The sequence below is a fragment of the Bufo gargarizans genome, chromosome 1 (genome assembly GCF_014858855.1).
Source record: "Bufo gargarizans isolate SCDJY-AF-19 chromosome 1, ASM1485885v1, whole genome shotgun sequence".
NCBI lineage: Eukaryota > Metazoa > Chordata > Amphibia > Anura > Bufonidae > Bufo > Bufo gargarizans.
Window position 1 is genome coordinate 516,801,956 of NC_058080.1, and position 16,459 is coordinate 516,818,414.

At 44.5% G+C, this 16,459-nt stretch overlaps 1 protein-coding gene across 1 annotated transcript in view; it reads left to right on the forward strand.

Moving 5' to 3' along the window:
- Nucleotides 1-549: 549 nt before the first annotated feature.
- LOC122933771 (trichoplein keratin filament binding) overlaps nt 550-16,459 on the forward strand; it is a 30,988-nt gene continuing 15,078 nt past the window's right edge. Inside the window, exons 1-6 of the mRNA XM_044288774.1 lie at nt 550-739; nt 5,431-5,621; nt 9,180-9,390; nt 9,477-9,533; nt 10,464-10,532; nt 10,985-11,158. Of these exons, the coding sequence (XP_044144709.1) occupies nt 5,431-5,621; nt 9,180-9,390; nt 9,477-9,533; nt 10,464-10,532; nt 10,985-11,158 (702 nt within the window). The 5' untranslated portion in view covers nt 550-739. The remainder of the gene's footprint in view (nt 740-5,430; nt 5,622-9,179; nt 9,391-9,476; nt 9,534-10,463; nt 10,533-10,984; nt 11,159-16,459) is intronic.

Consider the following 16,459-nt stretch of genomic DNA (forward strand, 5'->3'; position numbering starts at 1 on the left):
AAGACTTTTGAGTTACACTGACAGTTTTTCCCTTTATTTGTATTTTATTGATATTTAATTGTATTTTTTTATAATTGGTTACTTTATTTTATATATATTTTTTTGCCATATTTTTTTTTATATCATTTTCTATTTGTTTAAATATATTGTTTCCACATAATATATCCCCAAAGGGGTCATAGAAAGACTGTTGGGGAACAGTGAACACTCTTTTTCCTTTTATTTGTATTTTATTTCTTATAGTTTTCTATTTTTTTGCCACATTTTATTATTTAGTTTTCAATTATTTTTTTTAAAGAATTGTTTAACCTTTTTTTTATATGTTTTTTTTTCCACGTAATTTGTCCTCGTGGGGGCTTTGTACCAGGCAGAGCTGATCATGGTTTACTGGCTGCCCCCTGCCCCCAAGATGCCCGGATCTAAACGACACCTATCTGAGGAGAAGGCAGAAGCGCTGATACACTGAGTCTGCCTGCTCCTGGGCTCCCGGCTGTCACTTACAGGGGTGTTCTAGACACTTCACTGCTGACCTGGCTAGAATGTACGGGCTGCTGCGAGAAACTCAACAAAGCCTGTACAATCCGGGAACAACCAGACGCCATAGAACGTTTCTCTCCCGCCTCAAGCAGCAGAGCCCCGCCACAGCCATCTCCATGGCGACCGGAAACACCGGAAGAGGAAGTCAGCGTTGCAGAAGACGTGCTGGCCGTTACTGTACATAATAGGACGGGAGAGGGAGGTAAGCGGTGGAAATGAGCCGTAGTGGCGAACTCAGCGCTGTGCAGAGTATAGCCCTGTATATAGCTGTCCTGTGTGGTGCACTCCCCTGTGTACAGCTCTCTGACGTGCTGTATACTATATACCTGTCCTATGTGGTGCACTGCTCTGTGTACAGCTCTCTGACGTGCTGTATACTATATACCTGTCCTATGTGGTGCACTGCTCTGTGTACATCCCTCTGACGTGCTGTATACTATATACCTGTCCTATGTGGTGCACTGCTCTGTGTACATCCCTCTGACGTGCTGTATACTATATACCTGTCCTATGTGGTGCACTGCTCTGTGTACAGCTCTCTGACGTGCTGTATACTATATACCTGTCCTATGTGGTGCACTGCTCTGTGTACCTGTCCTATGTGGTACACTGCTCTGTGTACAGCTCTCTGACGTGCTGTATACTATATACCTGTCCTATGTGGTGCACTGCTCTGTGTACAGCTCTCTGACGTGCTGTATACTATATACCTGTCCTATGGGGTGCACTGCTCTGTGTACAGCTCTCTGACGTGCTGTATACTATATACCTGTCCTATGGAGTGCACTGCTCTGTGTACAGCTCTCTGACGTGCTGTATACTATATACCTGTCCTATGGGGTGCACTGCTCTGTGTACATCCCTCTGACGTGCTGTATACTATATACCTGTCCTATGGAGTGCACTGCTCTGTGTACAGCTCTCTGACGTGCTGTATACTATATACCTGTCCTATGGGGTGCACTGCTCTGTGTACATCCCTCTGACGTGCTGTATACCTGTCCTATGGGGTGCACTGCTCTGTGTACAGCTCTCTGGCGTGCTGTATACCTGTCCTATGGGGTGCACTGCTCTGTGTACATCTCCCTGACGTGCTGTATACCTGTCCTGTGTGGTGCACTGCGCTGTGTACAGCTCTCTGACGTGCTGTATACCTGTCCTGTGTGGTGCACTGCGCTGTGTACAGCTCTCTGACGTGCTGTATAGCTGTCCTGTGTGGTGCACTGCGCTGTGTACAGCTCTCTGACGTGCTGTATAGCTGTCCTGTGTGGTGCACTGCGCTGTGTACAGCTCTCTGACGTGCTGTATAGCTGTCCTGTGTGGTGCACTGCGCTGTGTACAGCTCTCTGACGTGCTGTATAGCTGTCCTATGTGGTGCACTGCGCTGTGTACAGCTCTCTGACGTGCTGTATAGCTGTCCTATGTGGTGCACTGCGCTGTGTACAGCTCTCTGACGTGCTGTATAGCTGTCCTATGTGGTGCACTGCTCTGTGTACAGCTCTCTGACGTGCTGTATACTATATACCTGTCCTATGGCGTGCACTGCTCTGTGTACATCCCTCTGACGTGCTGTATACCTGTCCTATGGGGTGCACTGCTCTGTGTACAGCTCTCTGGCGTGCTGTATGCTATATGATGTGTTGTATGCTATATGTTAGGGTCTATCGTTCAGGTTAAAATGATAGCTTTCTTTTGTCAGTATGCTGTGCACACAAAGGCATGGGGGGGTTACAGAAGCAGTGCTCCAAGGGCTCCGGTCAGCCCCCTGGTGCTCGAACATGCTCTGTTGCATATGAATAAAAACATTGATATCTCTACAGCAGTTTAAAGGGAGCCATTCACCAAAAAATCGCTTACTAAGCTGTTAATAGTACCTTATAGTGCTGCAGAGTAGTTTCCTAATGCACTCTTTCATTAGCCGCATCTAGCCTCCTTGAGAAATCGATGTTTTATTCAGCCGCTGCCCCCTGCTTCAAGTCAAGTTTGAAGTCAAGGGGGCTCCAATCCTGCTCTCCCCGCCTCCCGCCGCCTTTATTGACACGCCTGATCTCAGTGCCGGGACCGCGCTCCCAGCCCGCATGCGCAGTAAAGGGCTTCTGTAGCGTGATTCCGGCTCGTACACTCAGCCGGCTTCAGTTTCGCTACTGCGCATGCGCCCGGCATCTTCTGTAAATGCGCTAGTGAGTAAGGCTGGCGGGCGCATGCGCAGTAGCGAAACTGAAGTGTATGAGCCGGAGCCGGGATCGCGCTACAGCAGCCCTTTACTGCGCATGCGGGCTGGGAGCGCGGTCCCGGCACTGAGATCCGGCGTGTCAATAAAGGCGGCGGGGAGAGCAGGATTGGAGACGCCTAGGCCGCTGCCCCCTTGACTTCAAACCTGACTTGAAGCAGGGGGCAGCGGCTGAATGAAACAACGATTTCTCAAGGAGGCTACATGCGGCTAAACGATGAAAAGTGCATTAGGAAACTACTCTGCAGCACTATATAAGGTACTATTAACAGCTTAGTAAGCGATTTTTTTTTTTTTTTTTTTTTTGGTGACAGGTTCCCTTTAACATACTGACAAAAGAAAGGTATTGTTTTAATCAGAATGCTCAACCCTACCAGGCAGGTTTAAAATGGATGATCATGCTGACAGATGCTCTTTAAAAATCCTATTCACACAATCCTGCTTCTAGGACTGTATTTGTAAGAACAAAACACAAGCAGTGAACATGGTTTGTATACTCTGTATCACATGATGGTTCCCAAACCATTATTAGGGTACTCTCACACTAGCATTATTCCTTTCCGGCACTGAGTTCCGTCCTAGGGGCTCGATACCGGAAAGAACTGAACAGTTTTATCCTAATGCATTCTGAATGGAGAGCCTTCCGTTCAGGATGTCTTCAGTTCAGTCCCTCTTACGTTTTTTGGCCGGTGAAAATACCGCTGCATGCTGCAGTTTTCTCTCAGGCCAAAAATCCTGAACACTTGCTGGAATGATGGATCCGGCATTAATTTCCATTGAAATGTATTAGTGCCGGATCCAGTACTAAGTGTTCAAGAAAACTGGATCCGGTTTCCCGATCTGCGCACGTGCATACCTTTTAAAAATGTGAAGATAAATACTGTATACGTTTTTATGGATGACAAACGGAGAGACGGATCTGGTATTGCAATGCATTTGTCAGACTGATCCGAATCCATCTCACAAATGCATCCGTTTGCGTCCGGATTGCCAGATCTGGCAGGCAGTTTCGGCGCCGGAACTGCCTGCCAGATTTCTCTGCCGCAAGTGTGAAAATACCCTTACTTCTCCAAGAAAGAGTGTCACTGTCTTATGTCACTGTAGCTTTTAGCTGCCTGTTGGCTGCTATGTGTGAAGCAGATCCAGCAGGAAGGCACAGTATACGTCCTTTCTTTTTTAGTCCCAATTCTAGTCTTGGCTTAAACCACAAGAATTCTGACACTGTATCATATTTCCCAAAAATTACGGGGGAATTTATTTTCCTCTTAGCGCCAGAATTCTGCTGGAAAATTATGCACACCATTTGTTGTAGAAAAATGTGTGACTTTTTGTGATTTCGCCACTTTCGATCCGCATCAGACGGTCCGCTCACACTACTTTTTTGCGGTGCAGAGGCACGGACAGAAAACAAGTGAATGGGTCCGCATCCGTGATGCAGTTCAGAAACCGGCAAGGCCCAATATTGCAGGCCGCAATGCGGTCCCAACCGGCACACATTTGCGTGCATGAGCCCTTACTCCAGTGGGGTGGGGTGGGGGGTGTTAGAAACTGGAGGAACATCTTTACACAAAATTATGTTAAAAGGTGTTCCAAATAGATCAAACAACGTGCAATTCTTTCCAGACCCTTTGATAAAGGTCGTTATCTGACCGAAACGTTGGGACTATTGATGTATATTCTGGATGGAAACTAAGTACAAAATGATGCACATTATGTATTAAAGCATCACATTATGTATTAATACAAAAGAATTCCTTGGTGTGCCATAGGTTTCTCCATTGATACAGACTGACATTTGTCACCCATTGAAGGGTGTGCAGGTCTCATCTTCTCTAACTACCTGTGATGAAAAATCCAAATCTGATCAATGGTTGGGTGCAATTCACAGCCGAGTCTCCCAGCATCGAGTTTAATGCAGGTTGTAGGCAGATGGCAGACATTTCATTTAGCTTTCTAAGAGTAAAGTTGATGACGGATCCTCAGGATAGGTCATCGGTATCAGATTAGAGCAGGTCGGACCCTCAGCACGCCAACAGATCAGCTGTTTGAAGAGGCCACGGTGCTCCTTTGAACGCCGTGGCCTCTACCTAGGTCAGCCACATCACGGTCTTTGGCCTATGTGTAGCTCAGTCCCATTCAAGTAAATAGGCCTGAGCTGCAATACCGAGCACAGCCGCTATACAATGTGTGTCAATATTCTTGGGGTGTTGTAAGGAGGCTGCAGCGCTCACGTGATCACTGTGACCCTTTTTAAATAGCTAATCGGCGTGGGTGCCTGGAGTTGGACCTTCACCTATCTGATATTGATGACCTACGATGAGGATAGGTCATAAATATTGTTCCTCTGAAAAACCCCTTTAAAAGGAGTCTGTCAGCTTGATTTTGCCCACTAGACAAATGCCTACAGACTGCGGCACACTTAAATGTCACTTAAAACATACTTTTGCTTCTATTTTGGCTGTTTCTATCCCCGAAATAAAAAAAACAACCCTTTCTTCATATGTTAATGAGGCACCAAGTGCCCATGCCCATCACCGTTACCCCATCCCAGCTACCCCTACACCTCTCCCAGGCTTGTGGTGACGTAGTTTCACCTGAGGTTTAGGTTCTCCTGTTCATTGCCTTGTCACGTCTAGAAATAACTGCTTGCTTTTTGTTCCCAGATGGCATTACCTACGCTCCCATCATCCTGGCACAGTCGTAGCAGATTGCTAGAGAAGCAGATTGTGCGTCACAGAGAACAAGAGGCCCGATTCCGGAATGAGTGGGATATGACCAACCAGTATTTCAGGCAGTCAGATGTCTGCAGCAGTAAACAGGCCCAGTGGAGTTCACGGGTTTCATATGAGCAGAGGTAAAAGTTTACGCTGGTTTCTATTCATAGCATATCTAAAGGAGATATCTGTGAGTGATGAATAAGCTGTAAAAACTGGTGTTCAGAAATGCAATATCGTTGTTATAGCTTACACGATACCTGAAAAGTGCAATTCAGTAGGTAGTGCAGGTTTCTGAATGTTAATATGATCATAAAGTCCCATTTACTGTTGTGGCTGCGTCTGAATCTGGAGTAAATTGTGCCAAAATTTGTTGGTGTAATTTGGTGCATCTCATAGTAGACATATTTATACAGCAAAGAGTGTATTAGATACCCCAATCACACAGACGATTGTCGGGATGGAAGCATTCCCTCCCCACAATTGCCTGCTTGCTTGCTGAGAAGACTCCTGCTATTACATGCAGCGATCTCCTCCACAGCATGGGGAGGAGCGATCTCTATGCCATCGCTCGTCCCCATGCGCTACAGTGATTTGCCAGTGGCAGATCGCGATTCCACTCCACGATCTGCCGCTGGCAAATCCTCATCTTTCAGCATGCTGAAAGATATGGTTTGCCTGATAAACGAGCGCTTGCTCGTTGATCTTGATATTGGTGGCAGTATTAGGCCTCATTCACACGGGCGTCACGTGTGAGGGCCGGATAGGATGCAGGGTCGTGGGAAAATCCTGCGATATTATTATTATTTTTTGCCTGCGTGTGGGGTGAGTTTTGTATGCGATTGCGTTCTTCAGTTTTTTCCGCGCGAGTGCAATGCATTTTGCACGCGCGTGAGAAAAAACCTGAATGTGGTACCCAGACCCGAACCCAGACTTCACTAAAGTTCGGGTTTGGGTTAGGTGTTCTGTAGATTTTAATATTTCCCCTTATAACATGGTTATAAGGGAAAATAATAGCATTCTTAATACAGACTGCTTAGTAAAATGTAGATTGAGGGGTTAAAAAGTAAAAAAAATAATAATAACTTACCTGTTCCAATTGATCACGCAGTCGGCATCGTCTTGTTTCTTCTTCTTTGAGGACCTGCAAAAGGACCTTTTGGTGATGTCAGTGCAGGTCCTGCTGAATGAAGATAGAAGATTACGTCACTGAAGGTCCTTTTGCAGGTCCTGAAAGAAGAAGCAAGAAGAGGATACCGGCTGGGTGATCAATTGGAACAGGTAAGTAAATATATATACAGACGTGGACAAAATTGTTGGTACCCTTTGGTCAATGAAAGAAAAAGTCACAATGGTCACAGAAATAACTTTAATCTGACAAAAGTAATAATAAATTAAAATTCTATAAATGTTAACCAATGAAAGTCAGACATTGTTTTTCAACCATGCTTCAACAGAATTATGTAAAAAAATAAACTCATGAAACAGGCATGGACAAAAATGATGGTACCCCTAACTTAATATTTTGTTGCGCAACCTTTTGAGGCAATCACTGCAATCAAACGCTTCCTGTAACTGTCAATGAGACATCTGCACCTCTCAGCAGGTATTTTGGCCCACTCCTCATGAGCAAACTGCTCCAGTTGTGTCCGGTTTGAAGGGTGCCTTTTCCAGACTGCATGTTTCAGCTCCTTCCAAAGATGCTCAATAGGATTGAGGTCAGGGCTCATAGAAGGCCACTTTAGAATAGTCCAATTTTTTCCTCTTAGCCATTCTTGGGTGTTTTTAGCGGTGTGTTTTGGGTCATTGTCCTGTTGCAAGACCCATGACCTGCGACTGAGACCAAGCTTTCTGACACTGGCTAGTACATTTCTCTCTAGAATTCCTTGATAGTCTTGAGATTTCATTGTACCCTGCACAGATTCAAGACACCCTGTGCCAGACGCAGCAAAGCAGCCCCAGAACATAACAGAGCCTCCTCCATGTTTCACAGTAGGGACAGTGTTCTTTTCTTGATATGCTTCATTTTTTCGTCTGTGAACATACAGCTGATGTGCCTTGGCAAAAACTTCGATTTTTGTCTCATCTGTCCACAGGACATTCTCCCAGAAGCTTTGTGGCTTGTCAACATGTAGTTTGGCATATTCCAGTCTTGCTTTTTTATGATTCGTTTTCAACAATGGTGTCCTCCTTGGTCGTCTCCCATGTAGTCCACTTTGGCTCAAACAACGACGGATGGTGCGATCTGACACTGATGTTCCTTGAGCATGAAGTTCACCTTGAATCTCTTTAGAAGTCTTTCTAGGCTCTTTTGTTACCATTCGGATTATCCGTCTCTTAGATTTGTCATCAATTTTCCTCCTGCGGCCACGTCCAGGGAGGTTGGCTACAGTCCCATGGATCTTAAACTTATGAATAATATGTGCAACTGTACTCACAGGAACATCTAGTTGCTTGGAGATGGTCTTATAGCCTTTACCTTTAACATGCTTGTCTATAATTTTCTTTCTGATCTCTTGAGACAGCTCTTTCCTTTGCTTCCTCTGGTCCATGTCGAGTGTGGTACACACCATATCACCAAACAACACAGTGATTACCTGGAGCCATATATATAGGCCCAATGGCTGATTACAAGGTTGTAGACACCTGTGATGCTAATTAGTGGACACACCTTGAATTAACATGTCCCTTTGGTCACATTATGTTCTGTGTTTTCTAGGGGTACCATCATTTTTGTCCATGCCTGTTTCATGAGTTTATTTTTTTACATAATTCTGTTGAAGCATGGTTGAAAAACAATGTCTGACTTTCATTGGTTAACATTTATAGAATTTTAATTTATTATTACTTTTGTCAGATTAAAGTTATTTCTGTGACCATTGTGACTTTTTCTTTCATTGACCAAAGGGTACCAACAATTTTGTCCACGTCTGTATATATATTTTTTTTTAACCCCTCAATCTACATTTTACTAATGTCTGTATTAAGAATGCTATTATTTCCCCTTATAACAATGTTACAAGGGAAAATAATACAGTGAATACACTTTAATGGGGTCCGGGGTTGCTTTCATCCCTATAATCTCCTAGCAACCATGTGTGAAAATTGCTCTGCATCCACACTTGCTTGTGGATGCTTGCGATTTTTACGCAGACACATTCATTTCTATGGGGCCTGCAGAATATAGAACCTGCTGCGATTTTCATGCAATGCACAAATGATGCGTGAAAATCACCGCTCATGTGCACAGCCGCATTGAAGTGAATTGGTCCGGATTCGGTCGCAATGCGTTCACCTCACGCAATGCACCCGCGTGGAATTCTCGCTTGTGTGAAAGGGGCCTTACACTGCAAGATGATCGCTAACGAGGGTTACTACGAACGCTCGTTGGCAATCATCGGGCTGAAAATCTGCTCGTCTAATATACCTATTTAGAGAATAATCAACTGCACCTCGCTCGCTGAGAGACTGGCTTAGTGGCCAATGGGTGTGATTTATTATTTTTAAAAAGAGGAGTGGCTTATGATGCAAAATTTTGGCACAAAATTCTGTTGCAAAGTAAGCCAACGAAGAGGTAGTATAAAAGCTAAAGCTGGACAAAAGTGTCTATCCCTCATTACATTTGTCATCCAGCAACTTTAGGCTGCCCAGTCTATGTTTAAGATGGGATTAGTCAATCTGCCCTAATGTGTTTCTAGTATGAATGCTTACCACCGGGAGAAGCAGAAAGAGGAGAAAAGAAGGAACTTAGAGCGACGAAGAGAAGAGCTACGCAAACTGTTACAGGAAGAACGAGATCTACTTGAGGCGGAACTCCAGGAGCTCTCTCGAAACAGGGATCCTGATATCGCTAGCATGAGAGAGAAAGCTGAGGGGCTGAAGTCAGCACGGGAGGAAAGGAGGAAAAAGGTTTCCTAATTGGCTTACCTCTATTTCAATCAGTTTGCAGTTATTAACAGGTTAATAATGAATTAATGCTTAACTTTTGTGTCTAGCTCGCAGAGGAGTTACTGTACGAGCAGTGGAAGACGAGCAATATGAAGCTTCGTGAGGTAGAGGCCTTCCATCTTCTTTTCATTATTTTTAGTGGAAAAGATCCACTAAATGTTTGTGCTTGCTTTGCAAAAATACAATTTGGTTGTCCTGTTCAGTCACATTGTTACAAATGATAACATTGTTACAAAATGAAGACGTTTGAAGTGACGAGTGAAGTACCCCATGGGTGCTGAAGGATTTCCTACTTTCTTTGTAAATGACAAAGCCGTTGGTGCCCCTCCAGTAGCTGTTAGTCGTTCCCCTGACCGTTATTTCTCCTCATTTCTGCATATACATACATTTTGGTTAGACTGAGTGTGTAAGTGTTTTGAGTGGGGAGAGAGGCAAAAGCCACCAACAGACAACTTTGGAAGCAGCTTATCTCCTAAAACAATAGGATTGGGCAAAAAAATGTAATCCCCCCGACATCATCTGTGAAGAGCGAGTCAGCTGGTTCCACTGAAAATGGCAGGTTTGGCTGACTGCACACTAATATGTATGGGACCTATCACCAAACAGATGAACTGTCTGAACAGTCTTCTTGTGGTTCTGCAGATATATGCAAACATACTTGATCCCGGGTACCAGCAAGGAGCTGTTATATTGCTCATCATTGGCAAGGACGTCTCAGACATTCATTTTATTTAACATATAGCATAGTTCTTTTTTCGGGGGGCATATTACATATGTCCTGATGTGCTCAGAGATCCCTCTCTGATTTCAGCAAGTCACCTGCCATAGGAGTCAGAAATCAGTAATAACAGCCGTGAGAGATGGTGGTAGTCCATATAGAACTAGGCCTAGTTACCACACAGGACTGAGAGAGAATTCTGATTCCTGTTGTAATTGATGGGACAGAGGTAGGATGAGGGAAAAAAATAGATGTACCATAACTAATACATGGCCTATTTGTGTTGATAACTACGTAGCCTTGTCTTATTCATTAGGTGGAGTCCAGTTTACATAAAAAGCATGTGGTTGATGCCTGGGCTGAGCAAGTCACAGAGAAGGATCAGGTAAGTGTTTGGCCTTATGCTACGTCTACCCAGGGGCGGGCTGGGAACTTATAGTGGTCCTTGGAAAAAAAACTAAAAGTGACCCAATTTTGTATTTGGGTCCAAATTGACAGAAGGCAGGGACACCACATGTAGGTGGGGCCAGCAATACCATAATGTGGCACATTATACCACCCCAGCAGAGGCAAATACCACAGTGCATCACAAAATACCTACAGCGCCAGCTACTATGTTCGGTCCTCCTACTTCAGTTGTCTCAGGATGGCAGTACAGTTGGAGTCAGGAGGGGAATGTCACATAATTACTTTCCCTGTAGGGTCTACAGCTAGAGAGACATTTTTTTACTAGGTTAATGTCATTTCTGTCTTGTAATTACAGATTATGTAAGGTTTTACTTCATAGTCAATTGTAAAAATCAAGGCTCGTTCAAGTTATTTTTTATTTTTTTGAAGGAAAAATTAGCTGAGGAAGAAGAGAAGAAGAGGTTTGAAAACCAGTATGAGTTTGCCAGAAAAGAGGCCTTGGAGAATATGAAGAAGCAGGAAGAGAGGCGTCGTCAAGCAGAAAAGGAACGTGCTGAGGTCCTACAACAGCAAATGGAGGAGCTTCAGTTGAGGGACCTGGAGGTGAGATGATCAGTCATTTTTATCTCTTTGAGGTGCATGTACAGACTGAAATTTTCTTATACTTTGAATATGAGGAAGGAAATCTCATGCATTTTCAAATGCATAAGGATACTTTCACACTTGCGGCAGGACGGATCCGACAGGCTGTTCACCATGTCGGATCCGTCCTGCCGCTATTTCGCCGTGCTGCCGCTCCGTCCCCATTGACTATAATGGGGACGGGGGCGGAGCTCCGGCGCAGCACGGCGAAAGCTGCCGGACTAAAAAGTCCTGCATGTCCGACTTTTTAGTCCGGCGGCTTTCGCCGTGCTGCGCCGGAGCTCCGCCCCTGTCCCCATTATAGTCAATGGGGACGGAGCGGCGCCAGGACGGATCCGACATGGTGAACAGCCTGTCGGATCCGTCCTGCCGCAAGTGTGAAAGTACCCCAAGACTCATTGGTTAGCACTGTTATCAAACAGGACTGAGTCTAGGGGTTTGACTCCAACTAGGACAACATCTGTATGGAATGTTCATGTTTACTCTGTGCTGTGTGGGTTGTCTATGGGTACTTCAATTTTCTTCCGCACCATTCAGCCAACACAGAAATGATTGTTGGTGGTATCTGACAAACGGCATGAGTAGTTTAAAGGGCTTATAACATGGATAAATTATTGTGGGCATTTTCTAATGATCAAATTTGAGAACTTATCGCAACATGTAATAGTGTGCCGCGATCGAACAATGAGCGATAAAGCACTTGATTTCCGAGGATCGGACAAATCTTCTGACTGATTATAGTTAGTCGCTGTGACATCACCTCGTCTAATCACAACTCTGCCAGTCGTTAACTGTGTAAATGTTCTAGAGGCTAATGAGCAGTGATTGCAATAATCAGCAAACAGTGGAGAACATTTAGTGATTATTGTGCTATTTAATTGAACACAAACAAATCACTAAATGATGGCTTGCTGTTTGTTAATGAAGAAAATATCTTCTTGTCTAATAGGACATGTGGTTATCACGAGAAATTAAAATGACATTATATTTACTTCGATTGTAATTAGAAATGTGTACGTTGTTAGTTCTACACAAACTTTGCAAATGGTCTTGCCTAAAGGGTTATCCCATGATTAATGAAAGAATGAAAATCGGACATCACACTGTATGTGACAATCTCTATCTAACAAAGCTAGAACCAGCCCTGTACCTCACAGGGATCCACAGATCTCTCCATCTGTTGCTCTGCTAGATTTATATTACGCTGACAGCTCAAGGGGAGTGTCTTTCCTGCTGAGTTAAGGGGGCGTGTCCATTCTGGTGGGGCTCTTCCTATCACAGCTCAGGAGGTAGATGAAGGATAAAACTGAGCATGTGCAGCCATCTCAGTGAGGTGGACAGAGAAATAAGAAACATAACAAAAAGCAGGTGGCTCTATACAGATACATTTTATTGAATAACTCAGTGGCTATACAATTTTTTTTTAAGTACATGCAATTATAAAAGTATTTAGATCCAGATGCTGGTTTGAAAACTGTAGAATATTTTTTGTGGGACAGCCCCGTTAAGAATGTCCTACTTAGGGGGCGTGGCTAGCAGCCAAGATGGCTAGACGCATCTGAGTGGAGCTCCGAGGCTGGCACGGCACTAACGGGACAAATCCTGCAGATCTCAAGAGATGTAAGGTCCCCAACAGCTCATTGCGATTCCTGAGGGTGCGATATACTGACCTGCCAGCAAGAAATCCCAAGAAATATTCTGAGCGGGCACTAGAGCGTGCAGAGCCGGGACCAGTGTGACGAGGGGGGAGAAGGAGGCTGAGCTGCGGGTAAACAGAGGGCTGCGGTGCACGAGACAAGGTGAGCGGAGCGGAGAAAAGCAGAAGGCGCATCGAAAAGGAGAGAAAGTAGGGATCGCGAAGCGAATATTATTCAGAGCTCTGCTGCAGTAGATGACGGGGCGCGATTGAAGCTGCGCTCCTGCAATAGTTTTCATGCCAAACATCCATATTGGGAGCTCCACCTTGTTGCTGGGAGAAAGAAAGAACCCCGGTCAGCACAAAGCTGACCCACAGAAGCCCACTGACAACCCTGTGCTACAAAGTACAGCTAGGCTCCCTCACACAAAGATTAAGGGTTAACCCCTGATTGCCCGGATAAGATACACCCATAGAAACATAAGCCAGCTCCATAGAAAGGACTTGCCAGATCCACTGGCAGTTCTAGTACTCGCAAGAAAACACATTGCGATATATTGGCCTCAGACACAACTATACTCGCTGTCTATAACTCCATAATCGATCATAACAATGGGGCCACAAAAAGCACCAAGTGCTGCGGACAAATGAAAAGAATTTACCAGACACCCTGATGAGAATTTGCGGTTACCTCTACCGCAGAGGAATATGCATACCAGAGCCAATGCTTCTGACGAAGTCCAAGATGAACCTACTCTTAAGCAAGTAACAGCTCAGGTTCTAGAAGCTATTGCTGCATGTAAAACATCTCTCACAGGGAAATTGGACGAAGTCCAGATCGATTTGGGCGTCCTGCGTCAAGACATGCACAATTTTCGAGAGAGTTCAACACACTGAAGAGCGTATATCACGCATAGCAGACGCTACCGCCACTGTTTCCAGATCTATTTCTGACCTTAACACTAAAGCGGAGCTCTGGAAACAGAAAGCAGATGATCTAGAAAATAGGCTCCGTAGAAATAACATCAGAATTATAAGTTTGCCTGAAAGAGCGGAAGGCCGCAAACCTGACAAATTTATTAAAACCTGGATTACAGAACTTTTTCCAGATGCTAGTTTCTCGTCAGCCTTTGCAGTGGAAAAAGCTCATAGAGTATCGGCAAAACCACCTGCACCTAGAGCCCCTCCTAGACCTATTCTTGCAAGATTCCTCAATTGCAAAGACAGAGATAAGATATTGGCTCTCGTCAGGAGAAAACAAGAAATCAAATAGAAAAATCTGTGAATATGGATACTCTGGTGTTGAACTGCAGAAACAACAAGCCACTTTTTATGGATGTCAAGTGACGCCTGAGAGAAGCCAAAATGCCATACTCCATAGGCTATCCTGAAAAAGTACGAGTGGTGGAGGGCGACCGAGCGGTATGTTTTTCCTCCCCTGGAGAAGCCACTGAATAGCTAGCTATGTGGCGGAGATCACCAAGACGCTGAGACTCCTGACAGAGCCTAAGGGTGGATCATCGATCGGCGCCAATGGACTGGCTGGGATAAGTTGAATGGTTTCAGCTATAGTTAATTACAGTTTCTGGTTGCACCTATAGACATATAAGCTAACACTGTTGAGAGACACCATACATGCTTATACGGTTTATCATAGTAGTGGCCGCAGCCAGCATGCCAATGTCAAAACATCAATACAGAGGCATCGGTTCACTGGTCTATAGTCTGGTTAGAGACAGGTTATACCAGACATAATATATAAGTTTACAATATTTTAAATGTTTGCGAACATGGATTGTTCAATTTGTTCACAGTTGTTTTGGTTACCCATTGTTAACCACATTACTATATATGCCACTACAGCCATTGCAGAAAGTGCAGCCCCTGATATTATAGGCTTACCCAGGGCACCATAGCCAACTTGAAAATACTATCATGGAATGTCAGAGGATTGGGTACCCCACAAAAAAGATCAATGGTGTTCGCTTTCATTAGACATTCCAGCCCGCAAATTCTGTGCCTCCAGGAGATGCATCTACTACCTAACACCTCTGGGGCCCTCAAGAGGCCATGGGTACAATGGGCCACACACTCATATCATACCTCCTCTTCAAGAGGGGTGTCCCTGCTAATACATAAACAACTACCCTGGGAGGTAAAAGAACTAGTCACAGATACAGAAGGCAGATATGTCTTTGTTCATTCTCTTATTGATAATGTACAGTACGTCTTACTAGGTTCTACGCAAGTCCTACACCTAACGGCTACCTTTGAGGCAACATACCCCCATGAAAAAGTAATATGTATGGGAGATTTAAAGGGAGTTTGTCACCTCCATATGGCCATATGCAAGTTTAATTCATATGCAAATGAGCACTTGCAAGTGCCCAGGGGCGGCGTTCAGTGTGTAGGTGCCCAGGCTGCTCTGCCTTCTTTTCACTTTACTCCTCCCCAGACTCTGCCTTTGCCCACCCTCCAAATCTGGACCTATCGATGAGGCAAGAGACTTGGAGGGTGGGCAAAGGCAGAGGCTGGGGAGGAGTAAAGTCAAAAGAATATGAATATGCTCATTTGCATATGAATTAAACGTCATTTTTCCTGCTGGTGCAAGTCTAAAGAAAAGAACTAAGGTACCATTACAATCCTGTATAGGTGTGCTACAGAGCCATGTAAGCACTGTATATGGCCATATGGAGGTGACAGACTCCCTTTAAACATGATGTTAGACTTCTCGTTGGACTGACTCCTAGATGCGGCAGACCAGTCAAATACAGGAAATATCTCGAAACTCAATAGATTCTTAGCTGAATTCAGATGGTTTGATCTATGAAGAACTAAACATCCTGATTCTAGGGTGTATTCATGTCATAGCAGGGGTTGAGACTCCTTAACTCCTCATACCAACTGCAGGAATTCTTGAATGCACATGTTGATGAACCCAATCTGGCTCTGGTGTGGGGCACTCTAAAGGCGTTTCTGCGTGGGACATTACACTCTAACATAACATACATTAAAAAAGACACTAAATGCTCCAAAATGGAGCATCGGTGCACCGTGTTGGAACAACAATACATTAGTCACCAGACTGATGCCAATAGGATGGCTTAGCTCCAGGCTGGCAGACAATATCTCGCGGTACTTAAAGACAAAGCTGACCGGAAATTATTTTTCCTGAAACAAACAGCTTTTGAATTAGGCAACCAATCAGCTAAGCTACTTGCTCAACTGATCAGACATGACTCGCCCTTCTCAGCGATTCTAGCAATTAGAGACCATATGGTGCAGGAATCCAATACTCAGGAGGCAATAGTTCGAATCTTCACACGTTTCTACCAAAATCTATATAGATCCAACATAACAGTATTTGAATCGGAGATAGATTCATACTTAGACGGCATCCCATTCCCTAAACTTACTGCAACACAAAGGGACCAACTAGATCATCCTATTAGCTTAGAAGAAGTGTTACAAGCCATACCAGACCATAATAATGGGAAATCTCCAGTCCCAGATGGGATTTTTAAGGAGGTTTATGCCAGATATGCAGAGGTATTGGCTCCCCGATTGTTGGCCACATACCATTCTGCCCTGGGGACAGGGAAATTACCGGACTCTTTTATGGAGGC